Source organism: Borostomias antarcticus (genome assembly GCF_949987555.1).
Source record: "Borostomias antarcticus genome assembly, chromosome: 1".
Classification (NCBI taxonomy): domain Eukaryota; kingdom Metazoa; phylum Chordata; class Actinopteri; order Stomiiformes; family Stomiidae; genus Borostomias; species Borostomias antarcticus.
Window position 1 is genome coordinate 49674707 of NC_140234.1, and position 26784 is coordinate 49701490.

At 47.1% G+C, this 26784-nt stretch overlaps 1 protein-coding gene across 2 annotated transcripts in view; it reads left to right on the forward strand.

The window, feature by feature from the left end:
- Nucleotides 1-6841: 6841 nt before the first annotated feature.
- fat3a (FAT atypical cadherin 3a) overlaps nt 6842-26784 on the forward strand; it is a gene marked incomplete at both ends in the record, with an annotated part of 122841 nt that continues 102898 nt past the window's right edge. For both annotated transcript variants that reach the window (XM_084441493.1, XM_084441494.1), the window contains one exon: nt 6842-10142. In XM_084441493.1, coding sequence (XP_084297619.1) covers nt 6842-10142 — 3301 coding nt within the window. The remainder of the gene's footprint in view (nt 10143-26784) is intronic.

Below are 26784 nucleotides of genomic sequence, written 5' to 3' on the forward strand. Positions count from 1 at the left end.
GAGGAAAACAATCGGTGATCGGTATTGGCCCCAAAAATTCAGATCGGAGCATCCCTAGTGGGCGTTTGTGTATGTTTATGTGCCGTGTGCAAGAGGGGGTGCAAAAGGTGAAACACAGCCTATTGCTAGTGTGGAAACCCTTGTTTCCTAGGCTGTATTCTGTCACCTGTCTAATGTGTGCATGTTTCCACATCAACGTTTCTACTCGCTCCTCTGAGCACACGCGTCGGTGCGCGTCTTCGCCCGACGGCGCCGCGCCCTGCAGTCACACTGGGATAAAACCCCTCGGAGAGAGAGAGATGGCGCTGCATGATGATGAAGCTCAAACTCTCTCTTAATCAGGCCACAAAAAAGAATTCCCGGCCACATCACTCTGCGTAAGGGACAGAACCACATTACGGAGACAGATCTGTGTCAGCTCTGCATAATGGTGGTGGGGGGGGGTGGACGTTTTGCCCCCAGCCCGCCCCTCCCCGTGTGGTGTCACCGTGTCACAGGGAGTGGATGTGGCTGATGTTTGCCACAGACAAATAAAGCAAATTAGCCTGTAATGAGAAGCTAATGAGAGGGTATTTAGCGCTGACTGTAAGTGCGGAGTCGTCTGCGGAGAATTATAGTGTTTCTCTGCTTCGGCTCTCCCTCAAGTGGTAGACTGTGTGTGTGTGTCTGCGTGCGTGTCTGTGTGTCTTTGCATTGTGTTTGGGTGTGTGTGAGTGAGGGAGATCATCCATACCGAGATAGTGTGGTGTGATATCTTCTGTCGTCTGATTAATGTACACAGTTCTGTGAAAAGACTTTCCCCCTGGGGGACAATAAAGAAAATCGTATTTTATACGGGCTAGGGATGCTAATAGTTAATCGACTATTGATTAATTGCCGATAAGAATTTACTCAAGTAAGATTTGGTTACTTGATTAATTGCTTGTTAATGGAACATAACTTTTTTGGGGGGAACGAACGTTATCAACGGGAGTTGCGTGAAATGTAATCATGATTTAAGGTCTGACTGCACATGAGGGCGCCCCGCCATTAGTCGAGGCTAATTGGGATGCCGGGAAATTTCAACGACACAGCAGAAGAAGACACAAAAATTAAGCGAGCAAAGCGCAGTCCAGCGCGGGACGTTCTTATCAATTAATCGACTATCGTTTGTTAAGGTTAACAGTTATCAATTAATGAAATTCCTTGAAAAATGTGTTAGTGGAATCTGAAACGACTGCAGTTGCTAAAAAGAGCCAACTGACCATCATCTAATAGAGATCCCTCAGAGATGGCAATCATGCAGTCTGAACGAGGCTTCCCCTCTGACACTAACAGCTGCCACACACCAGGGCAGAGGGCCTGGACATCTCACTGGTCTAATATATCTCCCACCCTCTCTCCCTCCCTCCTACTATCTAATGAGCCTCTGACACTAACTGAGTGAGTGAGTGAGTGAGTGAGTGAGTGAGTGAGTGAGTGAGTGAGTGAGTGAGGGAGCTACCTGCCCTGCTGCCTCTACCTGCCCTCCTGCCATCTGAGAGTCAGAGTCAGTCCCTCTCTCTCTCTGTCCCTCTAAGAGACTGCTGGCTGCTGGTTGAGGCTGCTGGCTGGAGAGGAAGCTCTCCTGCCTGAGAGTAAGAGTCAGTCCCCCTCTCTCTGTCCCTCTCCCGCCACTGGCTCTGCTGGCTGTTTCTTTTTTTTTTTCTTTTTGAATAATGTATATGTTACGGTGAATGTGAGAACGGGTAATGTGAGCTTTTCCCGGTTAATGCGCACATTCCCCGACCTCGCGGGGAATGTAAGAGAAACGTGCGTTTCTCACATCTCCCGGGTAAATGTGAGAAATTGGTTAGTATTTCTCACATCTCCCGCACGGTCGGGGATTGTGCACATTAACCGGGAAATGCTTACAATTCCCGACCTTGCGGTAAATCTAGGAAAGCGCAACCGTATGCAAAACTTCTGCGCAGCCGGGTGGTGGGAGAGGGCTTATGTGACGCCTCAAAGGGCGTGCACCATAAGAGGCACCCACGGTAGTTGGGCTAACGTTACTGGCGCACACCTGTGAGAGATTTTTCTTCTTTTCGTCTAGCTAACGTGTAGGGTTCCTTTGGAGGTTCCCACCTTCCTGTTGTTGCAATGTTCCTTTTGAGTTTGTTAACTTGATCACCAGTGTAGGCCTATCCTCCTAATACTACTTACACTGTGTGCAGCATAGGCTATATAAGGCTACTGTTCAAAGTAGACCACAGACTGTTATTAACTGTAGGGGAGGACCGGGACGAATGAAACACTTTTTGGTTTGATCAGATTTACACAGAAATTAATAAAGATGGAGATTACATTTTTTGATGACAAACAACTTGTACATATCCTTTACTAACCTATTAGTTGTAAGTTTCGTTCTGTGGTGTAACAGTTCAATTCAAGACGGCCGAGAACAGAAGATGTGCATTGTTTCTCTTGTCCCTGCCGTGCGGGGCGAGTGAAACAGAGGAGTGGGATGAGTGAAACAGTGAGATTGTTTTGCTTATTGTGTTGCGTAGCCTAGCGGCTTGTAGGCTAATTATCTTAACTTTCAACACATGTATAATTAGACCCAATTAAATGTTTCCATTAATGCAATTGATGCTATGTATTCGAAAACCATGGGCAAAATGTCAAGCGCCTCTCGTTCTAAGCGCACGAGCCCTCTCCCACCACCCGGCTGCGCAGAGGTTTTGCATACGGTTGGACTTTGCTAGATTTACCGCAAGGTCGGGAATTGTAAGCATTTCCCAGTTAATGTGCACAATCCCCGACCTTGCGGGAGATGTGAGAAATACTAACGCACATGTTTCTCCTACATTCCCCGCGAGGTCGGGGAATGTGCGCATTAACCGGGAAAAGCTCACATTCCCCGTTTTCTCACATTCACCGTAACATATAGTCTGGTACTCATGACCTGAACGTCAAGAGTACAAATTGATAGCTAAGCTTAAGACAGTCCCGTTTTTCAATGACATTGGCCTGACTAACATTACATGCAAACCTATCTAGCTAACGTTAGCTAGTTCTAGCCTAACTTTAGCTAGGTAACGTTGCTGGTAGCTAATTAACAGTCTAGCTTGCTTACCTGGAAAATTTGCGTTACATAGACTGGAAAATGAACGTTGCATCATAGCCCAAATTATGTTTGGACAAGTAGACAACTACAGTGGATATTCAATATGGATTGTATTGTATATATTGTAAGTAGCCTAGCTAACGTTAACTTCTCAAACAACCGTGTCTCAAATCCGTGTGGAATTCCAGCGTGAATCAATGCAGCTGTGTACAATTCACACTTACACAACGGCGTTCAAGTTTTTTTTATTGATTGATTTATGAGAAGTCAAAACTTTTGATAACCTACATTTTGCAGCTATGGCAGGACAAATTCATCCATGGCAGGCCGCATGGATGGCCGACGTATGGGAAACACTGCACACACACACACACACACATTAGCGAGGTATGGCAGTGCTCTTGGTTCGCTCCCAGCTACACGCCACTGGGGTCGCTTTGGCGCCACTCTCGCTTCATATCTTTGAGACAGCGGTACGGAGCCCTCTCATCTGGCGATTCAGTCTTTGCCAGACGCCTCAGCTGAATGCCGCGGACGCACCTGTTTTGCAGCTCCGTTCCAGCGGTCGCACCGTTTCTGTTCCTCCTGCTGTTTGTTTCATTGCAGGACTCAGTTGGCGGCAGAGGACTCTGCAGGTGGGGGCGGTCTGGCACGTCCAGGCCGGCGGAGATGCTTGATGTGACAGGCCTCAAGGAGCCTGATATTGCTCTCACACGTGCACACGCACACATACACACACACACACACACACACATATACCAGGTGTAGACACACACAGAGGCCTACTGCAGTGTCGTGCAGCGCTTTTTTGCCATCCGCCAACTGTGAAGCAAGTGCCAAGGAAGAACAGCACTTAGCTCGATTTATCGCCATGGTGCTCAGCACAAACTCTACACTTTCATACACTAACAGGTTGACACTGTCGCTCTCCCTGTCAGAAACACAAATGCAAATGATTGTCGCGCGCACACACACAGACACACACACACACACACACACAGTCATACAGGATTAAAATGCTTGCGCACAAAGACACTCTTTGCCTTTCAGAAACACGCACACTCCCACAGGGCTGCGTGGCTGGACTCGGCAGCTCCTGTCAGCGTGTAAGTGGCTGTCCACCATAATTTGTCTTTAGAATCTCCGTCACAGATCTGAATGTTCTTATCGGATGGTTTCCCGCGGTTCCTGTTCCCTCCCATCACGGATGTGGGCGATAGCGGGGGCGATGGCACTTTCCCCGAGCCGTGATACGCTGTCACAGCCATGAAGCATGCTCAGAGATCCAAGCTGCCAGCAATGAGGGCTGAAGGATTAGATGCAGAACCAACAAACCTGAAGGACCCGGTTAGACAGAGAACAGGAGGAGAAAGAGAACTCCATGGAGGATGGGCAGATAAAAGTGTGTGTTTTTGGGTGTGGGTGTGTGAGAAAGTCACAGTAGGATGCAAGTGTGTGTTATGGGGGATGCTTAGAGTTGTGCTGGTGTGTATGTGAGGGGTACATCACAGAGGCTTCCCCGAGGGTGAACCTTGGACTTGACACACACACCAATGTCTCACTACACTAACAGCTGCTGCTCATCACATTTTTGTGCTAACACACACATGCGCGCGCACACACACACAAGCCTGTAAACACCAACAAACCCAGTTGCACTACCAAAAACCCATACATAATACATCATTGAATAGTGTCATTATAACTCCCTGTGTATAACGTATGCTATTTTCTTTACATATTATTATGCATGGTTTTGTCTTGAGGCTTTACTGCCTGTGTTGTGTTGCTATGTACCCTCTGGGCATCCTCAGGTCTCGCTGGAGCGTAAACGTTTGCACATTGGGATGTGAAAAAAGCACTGACGCGTAGCAAAGAAAAGTCAACACAATTCTTTATAGCGTCACACGCTCATGCTTTATGGAGTGCCTATCTCTCTCTGTCTCCGTCTCCTTCCACTCGTTTTGCCTTCACTCTCCCTCTTCCTCTCTCCTGAATCCCTCAGCGTTCCCTCGTGTCCTCCCCCTCTCTCCTCCCATCTCCCACACGGAGCATTTTTGATCTGGTAGTCCTTCACGCACTTTATCCTTGGATGTTCCCTTTCCCTGGGCTTCTCTCTCCCTCTCTGCCACCCCCCCTCCTCTCTCTCTCTCTCTCTCTCTCTCTCTCTCTCTGTGAAAGGCATGCCAACCAGGCAGCGCTTCAGCAAACGCACCGCTAAATGCAGGAGAAAAGCAGGCCTCATTAGTCTCTTGCAAAGACACCGCAAGAAACTGGACCAGAGCACACACAGAGTTCTTACAAGGCCCTCTGCTACAGGGTGAGCAATGATAGAGAGAGATGGTCAGAGCAGGTAGTGGGGAATAATTGCCGTGTGTAGTCTTAGAATTTTAATGTTACCCCTCCTCCATCAAAAAAAAAGTCCCACTTTGGCAATTTTACCATTCTAGCAGATTCTTCTGACAGGAGCTTTTCTTGTTCAGCCTCAAAAGCCTGTAAGAGAGCAGAGAGATATGCTGACCCAATAGTAAAAGTGCTGAGTATTTTTTCAAAGGACTTTCAAGGAGGAAAGAGTCGTTTGTTTACACCTCCATGTTCCCCTCTCAAGTGGAAAGTTGACACGGCGACGACAGGTCAAGGGTATAGCAAAATAGACCATTGTTTTCATAGGCATATGCTCCGTTTGATGGATTCTCATCTTTGTTCCGTAAATGGCTGATGTCTCATTTAAATGTAGGTTTTCGATGGTGGTTTGCATTGTTTCAGCTGAGGTGGTTTTGGCTATGGTTAGAGCGTGTACAGACTCTTAGAGCTGAGTGTGTTTGTGTGTGTGTGTGCGTGTGTGTGCGTGCGTGCGTGCGCGTGAATGTGTGTATTTTCTGTGGGTGTGTGGCAGTTTTGGTTCACCAGCGTGTTATTAGAAGTACCGTCGGACATGGTGGACTCCTCCCGTCCACCCTACATCCACTGCGGTGGAAAGCGCAGAGTCATCAAAAAGTCGACCGCGGTGGCGCTCCTATCTCCACAACATGGCATTTACCGGATCAGAGTTTCTCTCAGTCCCGGGATTGGCGCATATTTGTGGCCACTTATTTCAGAATAGCTCTCCCGTTTCTTCTTTTTTTTTTTCCTAAGACAGAGGACAAAATATGAACACAACAGCAGTTTGCCTCAGTTCTAAACCATATCACGCTTGTTTGTTGAAGATATACGTGTTTTGGAACATTCCATTGCATTCTAGGAACAGCGTTATGGTGATCATTTTGAGGCAGTCCTCTGTTTATGTCTAGTGCCGTGATAGTTCTATGTCGTCTTTTTCTTTTTTTCGGTCCTCTGTCGTTTTTTTGTGTGATGCTGCACTCCTCCTACTAGCCGTGCAATTATTTTGTTCCCTATCCTGAACCACCTTCTGGTTTTTCTAAACCGTGCAATTGACTGTCAGTATCCATAGAGTTCACCACGTGGATGATGTCAGCCCTCTTTCCTGGGTTGCCTGGTTACTACGCATCCCGCCCCCCTCCCCCGTCCAATCAATCTTTGCGATCGAATGGATAATTAGTAGCTTGTCAGACCTAAGGGTGAAAGGTCAAGTTGCGGAGACGTGGCATGCCTTTTGTGGCTGTAAATTCCTCCTCTTTCTGCCCCTCTCCAAATACCCCCCATCCCCCTCCCCGATTGCCCTGTGGCTCCCCTCCTGTGGCTGACGTCTCTCTCTCTTTTCCTTTTGTTGCAGGATGAAAGAGTGATGATGGGATGGATGTGAACATGGGCCAGTGGGCAGGCATGCGTGCCCCTCTCCTCCGCCTGGCCCTGCTGCTCCTGCTGTCCCAGCCGCCCCCTTGCCGATGCCAGGACAACCAGGGCGGCGGCGGAGGAAGCCCCCGTTTTGTCTTCAAACAGTCTGTCTACCATGCCACTGTCTATGAGAACTCAGCAGCGCGCACCTATGCCAACAGCAAAGTTAAAATGGGCATCCACCTGGCCCAGCGGTCCTGGGAGGTCCGCTACCGGATCACCTCCGGGGACGACGAGGGCTTCTTCAAGGCGGAGGAGTACGTGCTCGGGGACTTCTGCTTCTTACGCATAAGGACTAAAGGCGGGAACGCAGCTATCCTGAACAGGGAGATCCAGGACAACTACGTGTTGACAGTGAAAGCCTCCATAAAGGGTGAGGTTCTTGAGACCTGGACTAAAGTGAGCATCCAAGTGCTGGATATGAATGACCTCCGACCTCTATTTTCACCCACCACATACTCAGTCACCATAGCGGAGAGCACCCCCCTCAGGACCAGCATAGCACAAGTCACAGCCACGGACGCTGACATAGGTTCCAATGGGGAATTCTATTACTTCTTCAAGGAGAAAATGGAGCTGTTCACTGTACACCCAACCAGCGGGGTGGTCTCCCTTAGTGGCAAGTTGAACATCGATGAGCAGAACCGCTATGATCTCGAGATTCAGGCGGTGGATCGTGGCATGAAGCTCTATGGCAATAATGGGGTGAGCAGCACGGCAAAACTCTTTGTACATGTAGAGCGTGTCAATGAGCATGTGCCGGTGATGACTGTGGTCACCCACATCCCCTCGTGGTTGGATAAAGACCCTGTGTACGCAGTGGTCACTGTGGAAGACCTGGACGACGGGTTAAACGGAGAGATAGACTCTGTCTCAATTGTGGCAGGAGATCCCTTGGAGCAGTTCAGTCTAGAAAGATCGGAGGGGGATGAGTTCGCAATAAAAACCTCCGAGTCTGTAGACTGGGAGAATTACCCATATGGCTATAATCTCACACTTCAGGCTAAAGACAGGGGCACCCCTCAAAAGTTCTCTGCAGTAAGGGTAGTCCACCTCTTGATCAAGAGACCTCAGGCGGTGGAGGTCAAGTTTGAAATGGACTCGTATGAAATTAGTCTCAGTGAGATCTCACCCCCAGGAACAATTGTGCAGGCAGTGAAAATCACGCCTGAGCCAGATGACGCAGAGTACATCCTGACCCCCTCAGCGGACTCTGCTCACTTCAGGATGAACACACTGACCGGCGTGATCTCCACCGCCCACTGGTTCACTGAGGTCGCCCAGGATGCGTTTGACCTCGAAGTGATGGAGGTCGACAGCGAGCTGAGGGTGAAACTTAGGGTCAACATCGAAGATGCTAATGACAACACCCCAACGTTTGCTCAGACAACATATGAGGTCTTTGTCAACGAGAGCGTGCCAGTGGGGACAAGCGTTGTGACCATGTCAGCAGTCGATGAAGATATTGGAGAGAATGGGTACATAACCTATAGTGTAGCCAGCCTTCAGCCCCTACCTTTTAAAATCAACCAGTTCTCTGGTATCATCACCACTACGCTGGAGCTGGACTTTGAGTCATTGTCTGAGAGCTATGTATTTGTAGTAAGGGCCTCTGACTGGGGCTCCCCCTACAGGCGAGAGAGTGAAGTAAATGTTACAATCCATCTGGAGAATGTGAATGATAACCAGCCCTTATTTGAGAAGGTAGCATGCCAGGGAGTTGTCTCTCGGGATTTCCCCGTCGAAGAGGTCATCACCACAATGTCCGCCATTGACATTGACGAGCTTGAGCTGGTGAAGTACAAGATCCTCTCAGGGAATGAGGAGGGCTTCTTTGACCTGAACCCTGACTCAGGCGTCCTGACGCTACAGAGGTCCCTTGCCACTGCCAGTCCCAAAAATGGTGTATTCAGCTTGAAAATAACTGCTACAGATGGGGAGAACTTTTCAGACCCTATGTTCGTTAATATCTCGATGGTTCACGGTAAATCTCCCTCCAAGAGTTTCAACTGTAAAGAGACTAGAGTCGCCCAAAAGTTAGCTGAAAAGCTATTGAAGAAATCCAAAGCTAGCAGTAAGCCCAAAATCGAGGAAGGCTTTATTGATCTGTTTTCAGTAAACAGACAGACCCCTCAGTTTGACAAAGCCTTCCCCACAGACATATTAGTGCGTGAGGACCTAAAAATTGGCTCCAGTGTCTTCAAGGTCAAAGCATACGATGGCGACACAGGTTTCAACGGTCAGATACTGTATGCCATCTCGGACGGCAACACAGACAGCTGTTTCACCATGGAGATGGAGACTGGTCTTATCAGCATCTACCTGCCCATGGATAGAGAGAAGAGAGACCGATACCTTCTCAACATTACTATCTATGACCTGGGTCTACCACAGAAAACAGCCTGGCGTCTGCTAACCGTCTATGTAGAGGATGCCAACGACAACGCTCCCCAGTTTCTCCAGGAAGCAGGCTACAAGACCATGATCCCTGAAAACACGGCCATCGGCACTGACGTCATCCAGGTGGAGGCCACTGACAAAGACCTGGGGCCTAATGGAGAGATCATCTACTCTGTTCTGACCAGCACCACCCAGTTTGGCATCAACAGCACCAATGGGATTGTGTATGTCGCCGGCCAGCTAGATAGGGAGTCCATCTCCACCTTTAACCTTAAGATTGAAGCTCGGGACAAGGCGGAGAAAGGGAACCAGAAGTTCTCGGTCACCAATCTAAAGATCACTCTAGAGGACGTCAACGACTGTCCACCGGCGTTCATCCCCAGCGTCTACAACGCAAAGGCCTTGGAGGACGTTCCCGTCGGGACTGTAGTAGCATGGCTCGATACCCAGGACCCGGACCTCGGCCTGGGAGGCCAGGTGCGATATTCCCTGGCCAATGATTACAATGGCAGGTTTGAAGTGGACAAGGCTAGCGGAGCGATCCGACTGACCAGGGAGCTGGACTATGAGGTGGAGCAGTTCTATAACCTCACCGTGAGGGCCAAGGACAAAGGGAGGCCTGTGTCTCTGCTGTCGGTCACCTTCGTGGAACTGGAGGTGGTGGACGTGAATGAAAACCTCTATGCTCCGTATTTCTCCCACTTCGCCTTGACCGGGTCCGTCAAGGAGAGTGCTCGGATCGGAACCACCGTCCTCCAAGTCACAGCCCGGGATGATGATCACGACAGAGATGGAGCGATCCAGTACTCCATCCGGGATGGGAGCGGCCTCGGACGATTCGCTATCGACGAAGAAACAGGTAAGCGTTGTTTGGCTTCACAAAAACATTTTTGCTGGCAGTATAGTTGTTTAGATTAGTCTTGGTTCGGATTTATAGGCATTTACAATTGGTCATGAAACCGTTTAGAAGCCATTGTGTCTAGATGGTTAGATTTTTATGTTATGCTGCAGATCTGTCCTGTTAGGCCGACTAGCACTGTTTGAGCCCTACATGTGTTTAATGGTGCTGGACCATATAAGTCTCATCTCGGCTGTGTGTGAGAGTGAGACATGCTCTGGGGAACCCTGTCCAGCGGCTGACAAAGAATCTAATTGTGGAGCAGGCTGCTGTATGCTAGGCTGGGGTGTTCTTAAGAAGGTTTAGAGCTGTGATTTATAAGCTTAGCTCCAGTCTGGGGAGAGGGCGCGGGTTGCCAGATTGAATTACCACCCCAAACTCTTTATTTACATATAGCACAGTTGTCATGTCATTTCTGCCAGACCCAGACGTTTGGCTTCTGCCTGCCCTAACAGAGACACCCACCCCCCCCCCTTTTCTCTTCTCATCCCCCTGCCACAGTCCAGAGCACCGGAGAGGTTTTGACAGGGCCTACATGACATTCTGCTCTGAAGCATTCTCTGATTTTCCTGCCGCTATTTATTTAAACGGCCCGACCATGAGGTCCCGTCATAGGAACAGACGATGAGGGCCAAGCCGATTCATTTCCTATCCCGCAGGTAGAGGCGTTGTGAGAGTGCCAATAGGGAGAGGGATTATGGTTATTATGACCTTGGTCCCTGAAGTGTGTGATCTACCTCGTGTCACCTTGCCCACAAAAAAATGAATGCCCTGCGAATAATGATGTGCAGATTCCACTTAAAACCGGGAAGGCTTGGAGGAGAGAAGAGGACAGGCGGTGGGAGGCTTTTAAACACCATCACCTGTCTGAAGGGCCAGTAAATTATCTTGACGGTTTCAAATTGCTTTTAGATCCCCATCAAGCCATTTCTCATCCCACTCCCTGTGTTTTGAAATGAAAATAAGAGAACCTCACTCAAATTCCTTTTGTTTTTAATGCAATTTATCCCCGGAGTGTAGAATAATAATAAAATAGTAATACTTAATTTCATTTCTAAAACACTTTTCATTATGAAACAATCTTGAAAGGTATGTATATTCAAGGACTTGTTGTTGTTATTTTTAGGGAGGAGTAGGCTAGCAGTCTTGCCACTCTTTTCTTCTCCCCATTGGAAAAACTCAAAGTCTTAAACGAGTGTAGTTCCACAACTACCGTTTAACAACCGTTTCTGCCTCCAGCAAATTGTTAGTCTTTAAGATAATGATAATAAATGGTCCAGCACACAGCTGTCAGCTTTTGTTTTGCGTTAGGTTGGCTGGATCACTCTCAGGGACTCGCCTGTAAGAGTTTTGAGATTGATTCTCAGAGGTCATGTTTCAAACGAGCCGTAGAACATTTTCACAGGGTGCGGAGAGGGAGAGGAAATTCAACCGCACGGCTCCACTCAGGCATACACCAGGGGCCAGGGAGTCAAACTCTCGCCCCAAGCCCTGCTTATCACTCTCTTGGGCAAAGAATGCTTGTTGCAAACTCAGTCAACTGAGTAATCAGAGCTGTGACAATATAGGCAGTAGTAGAAAAATCGAGCATATTTGAGTGTGGATCCTTAAAACACTTTGGGGCAGATGTGCTAACGATTGTGAGCGTAAATAGCGCCTTGGGCAGAAAGCGCACTCTCTGTGTCTTCAGTTTGCGTTGGATGTACAAATCCTGCGCCTTAATGCGCATTCAGCGCATGTTACAGCACTCAAACCGTAATCTTGCTTTGTCCATAATTAGGCTACCTCTGTGTGATTGACTGCTTTAAATTATGAGGACTGATGTGGTAGGCTATTTTAATGCTGGTTACTGCTGTTGATGGTGTAACTCGATGGTCGCATCGGTCTTGTATTTGCAAGTGCATTGTAGGCTATCCCTGGCATCTATTCATTTTCTAAAGCCAATTGTTTAAGTGCAAAACCTTGTAGCCCTGAATGGTGCCAATTGTAATCAGTGAATGTCTGCATTGTGAATGCACCAGTCCACGTTATAATCGTAATTGACTGCATTTTAATAATTTCCGGCCTACCTCGGGACATATTAAATCTATCTAAGACCAATTTGATTAGGAGGCTATGCGACCTCGTAAATATCAGTGTTGCACGAATACCGGATTATCAAAAATATATAATAATAATTGCTCCCCCATGTATGCAGCTCATAAAACTGTAGGTTTATAATTAACAGGGGATATGGTTATGTGTAGGCTGTTGGGTTATGCGCAACTGGATTGCACCTCCTTTTCAAAGGCGGAAAATGTTCACTGCAAAACAGATGTGCGCTTTAGTTAGCAGTTTTTATACAATGGAATACTAATGAGTCTCTCCTTGCGCATCTCCCCCCCATTTTGTGCGCGTTCACACCCACCTTTCCCTCGACCCTCCCATGAATGCATACTGTATGCATGAGTAGAAAGCGCAACCTCCCCTTCTGTGGTTTTGCGCCAGGCAGAATGCAGTTTGATCCGTGTGCAGTCTGTTCGTACATACCATGCTATCAGGCACACGGCGTGACAAAATTATGCCAAAGACTGGCGATGTTTTTCTCTCAGACTCTTGGGTGCTAGCTCGGAACTGTCAAAGGAATAGGGTAAATGCACAATTGGCAGAAGTATTCTTCAAACCAGTGACTTAAAGTCAGTGCACGGATCCTTCTTATTGTTTAGAGCAAGACTAAGCCTAGTTGTTAAAGAAAAGAAAAGAAAAACAGTACAATTGCAACCTATAAAAGGATTTTGCTTTTGCCATAGCCTTCCTCACCTGTTGTGGTTTGGGTGGGAAGTTGGGAAGTGGTAGTGAAGCCTGGATTACAGTTAATTTAAGCGACTGCTAGATGTCATTTTGTGCATGGGCTGATGGAAGCGGATGTGACCGGCATGGACCGGTTGAAAAAAAACAGCTGGAATACCTGCGGGAAAGCTCTGGTTAGCCTCTGACATTAGAGGTCACGGGTTCAGGGTCAAGGTTCATCAAGGGGTCAGGCATCCTGTCAACACACGGTGGAGTGTTTGCTCTCTCCTGAACGCTCTCAATGGAGAGATCTACTTTATTCTCATGTTTCTAATCCACATATTTCTCACACAAATGCCACACTATTCACATGTGGACGTGAGTGGACATACAAAAACACACACAAACACACACACACACACACACACTCTCTCGCTCTCTCTCTCACTTTCTCTCTCTCTCTCTCTCTCTCTCTCTCTCTCTTACACTCACCCCTTCACCTTACTCGGCTGTCCCCTGTTGATGACCTGGAGCAGAGCAGAGGGGTGAATTTATAGCCCTTGTTAGCTGAGCATTGGCACCACCCATAAATCAAGCTGAGGCTGCAGGGAACCTCTACAAACGCAATTACAACTTTAGTAGCATTACTCTGGTCTGGCCCATACATTTGGAGGCGCGCGCGCGCACACACACACACACACACACACGCACATGCACACACACTTACGCACGCACACACACAATACCACAGCTGAAAGGGGAACTATTTTGTCATTCTTGCTGAACGGTATCTAGGTTCATTATTGCACACACACACATACACACACTCCAGCGGGCACGTAGGCGTATCAGTCAGGACAGGATGTGCATGCCTGCATCAACCCCACTGTCCCATTTGCATATGTATCTTTATTACCATGGTAAATATTCATTACATTGCATTGCTTTATGAAATGGGCTCTAAATGGTTTCACTCTGCGTATCAGTCATCCATTGTTAAGGGACAGCACAGCAGATGCATGGTAAAATCATAGCAGGTCTACGCTGGAATTGATGCAGACTGAAGGTCAGAGACGATGCACCCACTTTACCGGAGCCTCTCCACAGCCGGATCTTCACTGAACATTATGTTCATGAAAGTGCCACCTCTGAAGCAAACGCCTGTGTGAGTGTGTGTGAGTGTGAGTGTGAGTGTGAGTGTGAGTGTGAGTGTGTGTGTGTGTGTGTGTGCGGGCATAGGCAATTTTACCCTCAGAGTAGGGGGGGCAACATTTTGACGTGAGAAAAAAAACAAACAGTTCTGCCGTCCCGTCCCAGCTATTTACAAAGAATGGCAGTTGTGAACAGTATGCTAATAAGAAATCCGTATGACAATTCAATATGCACAACGCATCAAACTTCATCTAGACACCGAGCATGTTAATATGACTTTATGACCGAGCACTAGGCCATTCATCACAACATCAAACTGCAACTGCCTGCTGGTGCTAGCTTCCTCGCCGACGGTGATGTTGCTAGTGCTAGTGCTAGCTTCGATAGCCTCTGGAGCACTTCTGCATTCGTTTGCACCTGCTGCGGTGTCATTTTGAGTGGTAGCTTCTTCATTAGCATTGCCAGTTTTATTTTTTTTATGTAGAAGTGGTCAATTGTTTTTATAGCTCTTTTCGCCATTTTGAGCAGGTTGGCTAGTTGTAGCTTGTTGAGCACTGAGCACATGAATGACCAGGGTTGCCAGATTGGTGTGATGTTTTCCAGCCCAATGAGTGCTCAAAATCTGCACAATATGATTTTTTTTTAAAAGCCCAAATATTATAGTATATAATATATAGCAGTGCATGCTAAGAAAAATGCCTTTCAGTTGAAATGCCGAAAATAATAATAACTCATGTGGTAAACTGCAACACAGGCCTGTACACACAGCCTACGAGAGAGAGAAAGATGTGTAATCCAATCAAATAGTCAAAGAAATGATAATGCAGGCAACAAATTATAATAACACATGCTGCGGTCATAGACAAGAGAGCAACTCAAGATAACAAGATGACAAGCTAGATAACAAGCTTTAGTGGTGACAAGAAACCGCTAGAGAACGTGACAAGTGGACTAGGCTACATAACTTACAATGGTAGGCCTATATAACCACCTGTATAACCACCCATGAATAGCCTGCCTGCTCGCCTACAATAACCGAGTCAGGAGTGTGTCACTCAGGCAGGCAAGCAGCCAGAGACACAAGTAATGCATCACTCAATGATGCGACATCCAGAAACACCTGCTGTATAGTATTAAATAAAAAATGTCTTACCTTCACGCCGAACAGGCTAGGAGTCCATTCCAACTTCTAACGTAACTCGTCAATGTAAAACTATGTACATGTGAACTTGCTAATTAGCAAGTATTAATAGATGGTTGAGTCAAAGCTCCCCACAACTGTCGGGGAGGGTGGAATAACGTTGCAGACGTCAAACCGCTCCGCGTTAGAGCGCACGTCCATGAGAGCAGAAAGCAGCGATCCCATGCGATTTCTGGCATCATCTTTAGCGTCACTTGGGAAAATGCTCTCTCCACATGAGCATTTGATATGGGCAGAGTGAGCAATCTGATTGCGCCAAGTGCCACATCCTGAAAGCACAGATTTCCTCCGGCATCTTTAAAGGCCTCTACCTCCAGCCAAAAGGCATCGATGCGGTGATCATGACAGAAACCTGCTGATCCCACATCCCCACGTTGGCATCTTTAGGTTTCTTCGGGGGTAGCTAGCTAGATTTGACTCCAACCTCGACCTCGTGCCTTCTCCGTGACCTTGTGAATCAAATGCATTGAACAGGGAGAGCTCCCTCGCCCCTATTGGACAGGTGCACTCCACCCTATTACTAACATCATTGGATAAAATTGAAACGTCTGTCCCGCCAGTTTATTATTATTATTATTTTTTTTTTTTTAAACGCCCGCCCAATGCTATGTTTTCCAGCCCAACCGCCCAATGATATTTTTTCCGGCCAAACGTGATCAAAAGAAGCCCAATTGGGCGTGAACCTGCCCAATCTGGCAACACTGTAGCAGTACAGTCAGATCTCATTTTTTTGCGGTAACAGATCAAACCGGAAATAGTTGAGGTCGACAGACGAGTTGTGCCGTTGGTGGATTATGAATTTTTTTTTTTTAAAGGTAGCCTAGTTTAAGTAATAAATACACTTTTAAAATGAATGATGACCTATAACACAAACTGGTACAAACCACAATTATGTATTTAGTAATTGTGTTAATTAGTAAAAAAAAAAAAAAAAAAAAAAAGTTTATTTATTTAAGAATTTGAGCAGAGTTGGGCTGGCCAATCAGGGGGGGCACTTGCTGTAAAATCGCCCGTGTGTGTGTGAGTGTGTAAGCGTGTGAGCGTGTGTGTGAGTGTGTGTGTGTGTGTGTGAGTGCATGTGTGCGCAAAGTCTGGTCCATTTTCACGTTGATGCTGCGGCTCGACATCGGCCCGGGGGTGTTTTCTGATGATCAATGCGAGACGGGGAGGGGCGTGGCCTGGTCTCCGGCGTTAGACAGCAGGGGCAGGCGGCCGGATGCAAGTGGGAAGTGGCGTTCTGCGTGACGTATGTTGGTGTTCCGTCTGCCGCCGTTCTTGTACATGATTGCTTTCACAGCTAAGTACGATACCCGCGCACACAAACACACACACACACACACACACACACACACACACACACACACACACACGCAGTCCCTATTAGGCCTGCCCTTTATTTCCATTCTTCTCTCCTCTCTCTCAAAGAGGAAGCTCTTAGCCTCGAGACACTTTATTACAATGTCACATATCCCTGGGAACCTCTGTGTTTGGCGGGGGAGGGGGGGGGGGGGGGGGGTGAAGAGTAGGGAAATTCTCAGGTCTTGATTCGACAGCGATTAATTTTTAACGGCCGGGACTACCCCCCTTTGTTGGCTCAACAAAACCAGCTTTGTGGGGAAGCTTGAATGTGCGCGCCGATTAAACGGAAGTGCAAATAGACATGCTTGCTCTCACTCGCTCTCTCACACACACACATACGCACACACACACACACACACACAATTCACACAGTGCTGACACATTATTCATACACTATTTAGACACACACACACTTACTCAGGCACACAAACAACACTATTATGAAAACAGTGCACAGAGACAGAAAGCGCTCTCATTCAGCTCAAAGTCAAAACACCGCTATAGAGCAGAGGCTACCCTTTCAAAGAGCGAGAGCGACATGTCAATGCATTTAAATCACACACAGTGCACATTACACCAAGTGAGAATTATTTTATCGCGGTAATTAGTGGATTAATTACTGTATTTATCATAATTGCTGGCATAGAGAGGAGCGGGGTGCATTTGCTGAGAGCCTCAATGGACTGCTGTTGCCAGGAGAATATGGCTTAATGGATGGGCCTGAGCTATCTGCTCCCCTGGAGAGAAGTGTGTGTATGTGTGTATGTGTGTATGTGTGTATGTGTGGGTGGGTGGGTGGGTGGGTCTGTCTGTCTGTCTGTCTGTCTGTCTGTCTGTCTGTCTGTCTGTCTGTCTGTGGGTGTGTGTGTGCGTTATGCTAACAATAATGGTTATTTTGGGATTCATACCTTGTTTGCTGTAGGCTTTGTGTTAGCATAGGGTTCAACATCAATAGGTTGTTCTAGGCTGTTGAAGATCCACTGGAGCGTAGGTAGAGTTGTACCACCAGAAATATCTTTCTATCTCTCTTTGTTCTATCTCTCTCTTCCTCACGCTCTCCTCCTTTTGTCTCTCTTGCTCTCTCTCTCTACCTCCTTGTAAGGTGTGCTTCCAAGTCTTCCATTGTCATCAAAGAGAACGAGAGAGAATCTAGGAGAGAGAGAGAATGAAAGAAACAAAGAAAATGAATAGAGTTTGAGAAACCTTAGCCACAGGCCTTATTTGGCCACCTAGTTCTAAACTTAAAGGAGTAGTAAAGGGAAAAATTATGTTTAGCCCTGTTTTAAGGTTACCTATGATCATATACAATGGTTCAGATCAAAACGTTGACACAACTAGCACTTTTAAGAAAGTTGATAATTGCTCTAACACCGTTTAGGTCATACAATGGATGTGGGTGGGCACCTTGAAAAACCATTCAAAAACATGTTAAACTCTCGATTTCAAAGACAAGAATCTCACCGAGGGGGTAATTGGTGTCCGTTGGTGTTGACATCAAATTCGCCGCAAAGTATGAATCCTGTAGGGTTTTATTGATCATTTTATGAAATCCATTGACTTGTATTGATGCGACCGTTGTAGATGTGTAGATCAATCCGCAGAGGGGATTCAGGAAGCGGAACTACTTATGGTAGCTATTGTTATTGTTTATGTTGCTAGGCTACCTAGGTTGTGGAAGTTTACACACGTATGTGCTGTGACTAAATAGTTCTATGCTAAATATTTAAAAAAGCCTTTCCAGATGAACTAGAATCTTACTTTATGGCGAATTATATGTCAGAATGCCAACTAACACCTCGGTGAGTTTCTTGTCTTTGATTTTTTTTTTTGTTTAACTTGGTTTTTCACGGTGCCCACCCACATCCATTATATGACCAAAACAGTGGTAGAGCAATTATCAGACTCAAAAGTGCTAGTTTTGTCAACGTTTTGATCTGAACCATTGTATATGATCATAAGTAAACTTAAAACAGGGCTAAACATGATTTTTCCCTTTACTACTCCTTTAAGGCTAATTGTTAGGTGAGTGTGTGTGTACGTGCGTGCGTGCATGCGCGTGCTATTAAAAGAAGAAGTAATGTAATGCCCAAAGCCCTTCATTTCTACCAGGCTAAAGTTAGGGCTTATAGGACTGGACAGCTGACTGGGGTAACAGAGTTAGAAAAACAATGAGGGGGCTGACGATGACCAAACCATCAAACGTGTCCAGTTCCTGCAGACAGACAAGACACACTGTACACACACAACATACAACTTGTGTATGAGCACACACATGGCCTCCTCCACACACACACGCACGCACGCACACACACACACACACACACAGACACACACACACACACACACACACACACTGCCACATTACATTACATTACAGCCATATGTTTGTGAGTGTCGGGGTACCTACCTATTCTGCTGTGCTTTGTAATTTGATGTATAGATTTATGTGTAGGGCATCTGAGTCAGATAATGACATCATTACTGTCATAACTAACCCGGTATGCAGTTCTGTCAGATTCTCTTCCAGACTCTGGAACCATTGGTGAACAAGCCTGCATGTCAGACATTGAGCTATGTGGAGGGCTTTGTTTTTTACTTCTTTTTTCTTATCTTTTTAATGTGCTGTATTTTACTGTGTTTTTATTCTGATATGGATCCCCCTGGGTCCGAAATAAAGAATTGAATTGGAAAAAAATGTAATTTATCTGACACTTTTATCCAAAGCAACTTACAATAATTGCATTTAACATAGGAAAAGCCAATTTACTACTACTTGCCAGAACTCACAAGTGCATCTCCTTTCTAAAACAAGTGACTAAGATCATAATCTAGTGCTGAGGGCAAAATGCAAGAATAGCAAACTAAAATAGCCACCTACCCCTAAAAACTCACTACCACCCCCCACACTTGCCTGTTCCCCTTCCGAACAGAGGGCCGCCGTCTCAGTGTTTGTGTGTGTCATTCTGTGAGAAGGGGCAGGACTGTCGACCGGGCCCTCAGCTCAGCGCTCAGAAACTGCTGAATGTATTCTTGATTTCATGTGTGGGGAGAAAACAACATTGGTAATGACGGCCTGTGGTGCGCCCAGCGCTGGAGTCCCGGGGTGAGCCGAGCCCGGGTGTGTAATTGTGAAGGGGAGCTCTGCAGCAGGGAGGCCAATTAAGATTAAACCTGTGTGAGTACACCCTGTACTCTGGAGTGCACACTCACACGCCCGCACGCACGCACACACACACACACACACACACGCTCACACACGCACGCACACACAACATAATATTCCCACGTAGAGTACAGCCCTGCAGGTAGAGTATGAAGCGTGTGCCTTTGTTTCTGACGTCAATGAAAGTGAGATGTTGTATTTGTTCTGCTTGGGCTATTTATAGGCCTTTATTAGACAGATCACCTCACCCCTTCTGTCGCCTCCTGGCAACCAACTTTTGGTGTGTGTGTGTGTGGGTCTGTGGGTGTGTGTGTGTGGGGGGGGGTGCTTGTCTGTACTGTAGGTTTTCATAATATCAAGCCCCCTTCCCCAATCTCCGCTTACGCAGGACCATGATTGCTGTTTCCGGAGACCCTGGGGTCCCGATTATTATATTGGAGTGTATTTGTCACATTTTGTCACCTTCCCCTTTCACCCTCATAGGCGCCAGGGTGCAATGTTACACCTTCCTTCAGGCCCCCGTCCTTCCCTCGCCTTTCACACGGGGAAACCTGATTAGCTTTAGCAACACGACCCGAGCTAATGAAAAGAAATGGCTGGCTTGCACTGTTAGCCCCTTAGCGCTATGGCTAAGGCTATCATGTAGTTTATTGCTTTAGCTAACACTATCACAGAGCGTAACACTTTGTTTAATGCTATGATGGGAACCTGCATTTACATGGGATAGAATCACATGGATTCACAGCAAGAGTAGCTCTTAACTCAGAGTGGTGCAGTGAAGAACGGCCTGAAATGTCACTGGCTGTTTCGTAATGCCTGTTAAAGATGTGCATTTCAAATTTTACATTCTGTAGCTCAGCAACTCCATGATTCTTTTAGTACTAATTGAGGGGGATATGTAGAGGCTTGTGTCTAACACATGTGATAGGGACTCAAAAGTATGGGTTTTATGAGGTAACATTAGACCCTGTGTTCTGTAGCTATGCTGGAGGGCATGCATGTTTTATGTGCTGCTATGCACATGTAGGCTACTAGACCATGCTTGTTGTGTTTCGACCTGGGTCAAAATACTATGTGAACTTTCAATTACTTGAGTCAGCCTGGAGTCTCATGTGGGTGGGGGTTGCATTTTTGGGAACAGCCCATTGGTTCTACTTGCCGGACAAAAACTAGCAAGTATAGATAAGTAATTGAAATGATTTAAAATAGCCTAGTGTTTTGAACCAGGTCTGGTTGTGTATAATTTTGGGTCCAAACATTGCACTGAAAAAATTGCAGGAACGTCAACAATGTGGATCTTTTATACCCTGTCCCAGCAAGTATGTGCATTCTCTACTTTTGAACATCTGCTTTGGGCCTCTTTCTCTCTCTCTCTCTCTCTCTCTCTCTCTCTCTCTTTCTCCCTTTCTCTCCCTCTCTCTCTCTATTCTTGGGGCCTCTCTCTTTGCCCAATGGCCAACACATAAGCCTTTCTCTATCAGGTTCACATGCGTCACCACCACAAGGGTCAGAGGTCAACTAGAATGAGCCAACCAGGAGATGGCTCTGACCTCTGCTGACATGCCGTAAAGTCTTAGCCAATCAGCTCACCACATGCCGGGAGGACCAAAGATAGAGAGGTCTCCCTATAATAACAGGCTTTCTGTCGTTCTATTTCTGGACAGTAGAGAGATGCAGGATTCTGTTGAGGGCAGGAGGCTATTCTACAGACAGTAATGCTTTTTTAACAAGTCATTCGTTCACCTAAACAAGGTATTGGGAGAATAATATATAACGTAGTTTCCCTCGTCTTTCAAATAAAGAAATTAGCCCAGAGCAGTAGTTTATATCCCAGAGTCCTAAACATTGTGTTGTTTTGTTGTTGTTTGTTTAACTTCGACTTGGGACATCCCTTGTGAGTTGTGACTGTTTTAGATGCCCTGAGGGCGAACCCAGGAAGAGACGAGAGGTCAGGGGTTCGGGGATCAGATGGCTGCTAAGACGAGGAACAAGCGTGCAGACGGGAGGGAGTTCACTAAAGCTAACATGGGCTGCCACGTCTGGACACCTACACACACACACACACACACTCAGACCAACATACTTTCAGCTGTTTGAAGTATGTTGACAACAGAGCTAAAAACCCTCTTCTGTCAGTGTTCAGTATGTTAACACCTCTGCATTGAGGCCATCGTTAACACCACCCTGTCCAGTCTCCCACTGCGTCAAACACGGGGATGATGAAACAGCTCTACCCCCGCCTCGTTAGTGTGTTAATTGGTTTATTCTACCAAAGAATCATTTTTCATGTCACAAGGTGAGAAGGGAGAGTGAGAAAGAGTGAAAGAGCGTGTGCCAGAAATCGCTCCACTCGCCATCTATAATGGCTTGTGGCACACATTGAACTGTTCAGTGTGCCTTGTATGTGTGTGACTGTGTGTCCGTTCACATGCTCCTCTCTCCATGTGCGCTACCTGCATTGTGGCCCCTCTGTGCTCTCATTGCTCTGATTTTTTATTTTATTTTCATGAGAAATTGCTGAAATTGAGAATACATGAGCAATGACGGTTTTTAAGAATGATAAGAAAAGTAGAGTAATATTTCAGTTAACTTTGGGGTTCCATTGGATTCTATGGCGCTTTGGGGCGTGTCCTAACCCGAGGGTTCGGTGTCCCCTCTTGGTGCCCCTGGCGGGGGGGTAAGCAGGATAAGGGTAAGCAGCATAGGGGTCCAGGAAGGGATCCAGGGAGCGCAGAGCCCCATCATCCCTGCGGATGATTAGGGATAAAGCCAATGCTCGATCTGCGGAGGAGACGTCACATGAAACTAGCCTTGGTCCAGACTTTCGAAGCTTGGTCTAATGTTGCTACATGAAACAGCTGTTTCTCAGAGTAAAAAGTCATCGACCAATGAGTGTCGTGGGTTCTAGCGACTAGCCAATTGGTGCCAAGGGCGGGACTAACGCCGTTGTCAAGCTGTTGTCGAGCGTTGTCCAGCTGTGCGTTGGGACAATGCAACTCATGTAGTAGTGGTAGTAGCTGGTAGTATTAATAACAATGTAGCCTACTACGATTACATTGTTTCACTTCGCTCCATGTCCTCAACATTGTCTATGGTTGTCATGGCTATGCATCAAAAATGATGTTAGATTCAGGCAGATACGTTGGTCTCTAGTGATTGGTTATGGAAAATCAAATGTCCCTCCCCATGGAAATCGCTTAGAGTGGAAGCAACGTCAAACTGAAGATCTCAACGCAGTGTAATGAGTTGGCATTCTGGGTGATAGGCTAACATGAAACGCTCTCATTCAAAACGCATAAAATACAGTCACATCACGATAAATAAAAAGGTCAACCTGGTTCTGGGGCTTTGGTTGGGCCCGGAGCTCAGCGGAGCGAGGGAGCTGGGCTAGCTGTACCCAGGGCCAGAGCTGTGGTACGGCCTGGCTCTCAGCCAGGGGCAGGTTGACCCGGAGCTGTGGGTCAGTTGGTGCCTGCGGCTGAGGCCCGGGGCTCGGCAGGCGGAGTCACCCTGCACATCCCTGGCTGTAGCTGGGCAGCTGGCCGACGGCGGTGCACCCTGGGCCCGGGGCCGCGGCTCTGGCTGTTTGTGGGCAACAGGTGGACGGAGGCTAGGGTAGCTGTGTCTGAGCGGCAGGGCGACACCAGCAAGGCCCTCGCCGACAGTGGGCTGGGACAGTATCAAACTGTGTTTTAGTTCACCTCTGATATTTCAGCTACTGTTATTGCAGTGCTCACATCTACCTTAGAACCGCAGGGCTCAGACCGGATGTGAAAGTGCAGCCAGTGTCCTTTCGCCACCCATGTTAACCAATCTGACCGTTCACACCGGCCGCAGCGGTGGCTCACACACTGCAGCGATACTTTTGGCATCTGGTCTATTTTTTACATGGATGTGTGTGATAAAATGCAGAGGAGCAGAATCACTCGGTGACCGGCGGGGAGAAAGGAAAATGGCTTTTGGGGTGAACAGCCAGGATCCTGCTTGTGATCCTGAGCACTGAGGCATCACGGCGCTTCCGCATCCAGTCTGAACGTGGCGTTAGACAATTATAACTTCAATATTTGATTTAAGCATACAGTTATAAAAATGATGATGATGGTTATGAATGATCATTATGATGGTTCGAACCTGAGTTCTGACAGATAGTATGTTCTATGTTGTTCTAATGTTGCCATGCTAACTGATCCAAACGGCATATTACCTCTTGGCTCCACTGCGGCCGTCAGTGTCGACATTCTACCGTCAAAAATCAAGAAATGAACCTCGGCAATTCTCTAACGTCGGATGCAGGCATCGAACGCAACACGCAAACGGCTGCAGTGGAGCCACTGTCATTATTTACAATGGAATCATTTCCATTGACGTTGATGTTACGGGCCCACTGGAGCAAAGTCGTAAGGCTATGTTCACACGGCAGATTTTGCAAGCTGCTAAAAATGTGAGGCGCACCACGTTGTTCCTGGACGGCGCTATTTGTTGCCAAGCGACAGAACACAACAATCATAGGGCGCATCTTTCGCGCTCCGCAGAAAAGTTAAAATACTTCTCGGGGCTGAGAAAACGCGAGACGCCTCGTTTCGGCAGAAAGGGCCGAAAGGCTCCGAGCACGTTGCTCCATAGACAACAATGAAAAGCAAACGCCTTGACAAAATCTGCCATGTGAACGTAGCGTAAGTGTGTGTGTGTGTCTTCTCTTGCATATGCATTCCATCTGTTTTGCAGTGCGAGCTACGTCTCATCAATGTTCCTGTAGTTCCTCTACGTGTGTTTGAGTGTTCATCAGCTCCATCTGCTGTGTTTGGACTGGTTCTGATCCATGTCTCATTGTTTGGACTGGTTCTGACCCGTGTCTCCTTCCAAACAACACATCTCTCGGTGGGGGGGCTGCGTGTGGCGGCAGGAGACCTCGAAGGAAAACAACTTCTCACTGTAATGTTTCACAGTCCAGACCGCTAGACACAAGATCGGGGCTCCACAAACAGAATTTAATCATGACCAATCAAAACCAAACAACATAAACATAAACATCTGAGTGACAGGGAAAGATGGAAAAATAGACACAAGTTGTCTGTGATGAGTTCAGAACCAAAAACAAAACCTCCCAGAAAATGACATTTCTAATCTCGGGGGACTTCTCCTGTCTAAACGGAAGCACGAAGAAACACATCAGACAGAAATCCAAAATGTCAAAGTACAAGTGGTGAAGAAAAACACGATTTAAACTTCAAGCATTCCTTCACACTCCATTCTTTTGAAATGACTACATGCTGCACAATCTTCTTTTTCATCCGATGAGGCTGTGGTCTGTGAAAGTAGACTGTAATGGTTGGATTAGATGAAATGTCAAGGGTTTGTTTGTTTGTGGCGTGTCCTAGTTGCTTTGCTGGCAGTGTTCTCAGGAGGACTTTGGAGACTTTGGATTGAGAGAGGGATAATTCTAATGAACACTCAATTCAATTCTGACGCTTTGTTCATATATTTCTTTGTTTGTATATTTCTTTCTCTATCTCTCTCTCTCACACACACACACACACACACACACACACACACACACAAGCATGTACAATACATGCACAAATACTACTTATTCCTGCAAAGTCTAAAAACAGCTTGCTCTCTTCCCCTCTTCCTCCCTCCCTCCCTCCCTCGCTCACTCCCTCCCTCCCTCCTTCCCTCCAGTGTGTGTATGTAGGGCACTGTAGTTCTTTCAGCTCTCAGGACATACAGACAGACAGACAGATGGACAGACAGACAGAGAGACAGACAGAGAGACAGAGTCCAGCCTTGGTTGGTTATGTCTCTGTCTCTGCTCAACTCACCTGTCAAGACTCTGATGTGCTGACAACTTCTCTGGCCTTGAGACTGTAGACGGAGTAACACACACACACACACACGGCACAAGGCTGTTCTGTCTCAGAAACAGCGACCAGAGCTCTGCTGAGCTCATCACCCTCTGTCTCCACGTGGGCTTCAGTCTCAACAGCAGCTCACAGATGGTAGGTTAATTACACCCAGTTAGACTCATACTGAGACCTTGTCCTCCTCTCTCTCTCTCTCTCTCTTTATCTCTCCTCTGCCTCCCTTTCACTCTCTTCCCTAGTTCCATCTAGCTCTTCCTCTCTTTCTCTCTCACTTGTGCACACTTCTTTTCCTCTAGATTTCTTATTGTTGCTCTCCCACCCTTTCTTTGCTCTCTCTCTCCCTCTCCCTCTCTCCCTCTCCATCTCTCTTATGCCTGCTCATACATGCATGCATGCATGCACACACACACACACACACATACATACGTGGTTTTACCCACTCTGGGTTCAAGTGACGAAGTCCAAAGCCTGAAGCCCCAGGACAGGAGCAGCAGTCTTCCGCTGGAGACGGGGCTCTGTTTGGGCTTTCTGAGGCCGCAGCTCCCGGCTCTCGGACAAGCTGAGGCGAGTAAACACCGGGACGTGTGTGTGTGGCTTCAAACAGCCGGTCGGAACAGGATTGGGAGTCTGTGGTACAAGGCTGGGATGTGGCAGCCCGTTTTTGGCCTGTTGTTTTTGACTTGAGACGCATTTCAATGCACGCGCACACACACACACACACGCATGTGCACACACACACACACGTATTCTTAAACTCATACTTTCACTCACATACATCCCTCTTGAACCCATATAGATGAATGATAGTTCCCACATATATAAACAGACGTTATGCAAACACACACACACACACACATACACACACACACACACACACTGTTGTTTTTGCGCTATGTTCAGAGCATAGGCCCGACCGCCACCACGCACTAATGACAGGGCCGCTCCTGTCCGTCGCCAAGGGAACACTATCATTTAACCTCCCTCGGCGGTGACATGATGTCAGTCTCCCGCTCTCTCTGACTGAACTGATCCAACACACACACACACACACACATACCAACCACAGAGAGGGAAAGTGTGGGCATATATATCTAT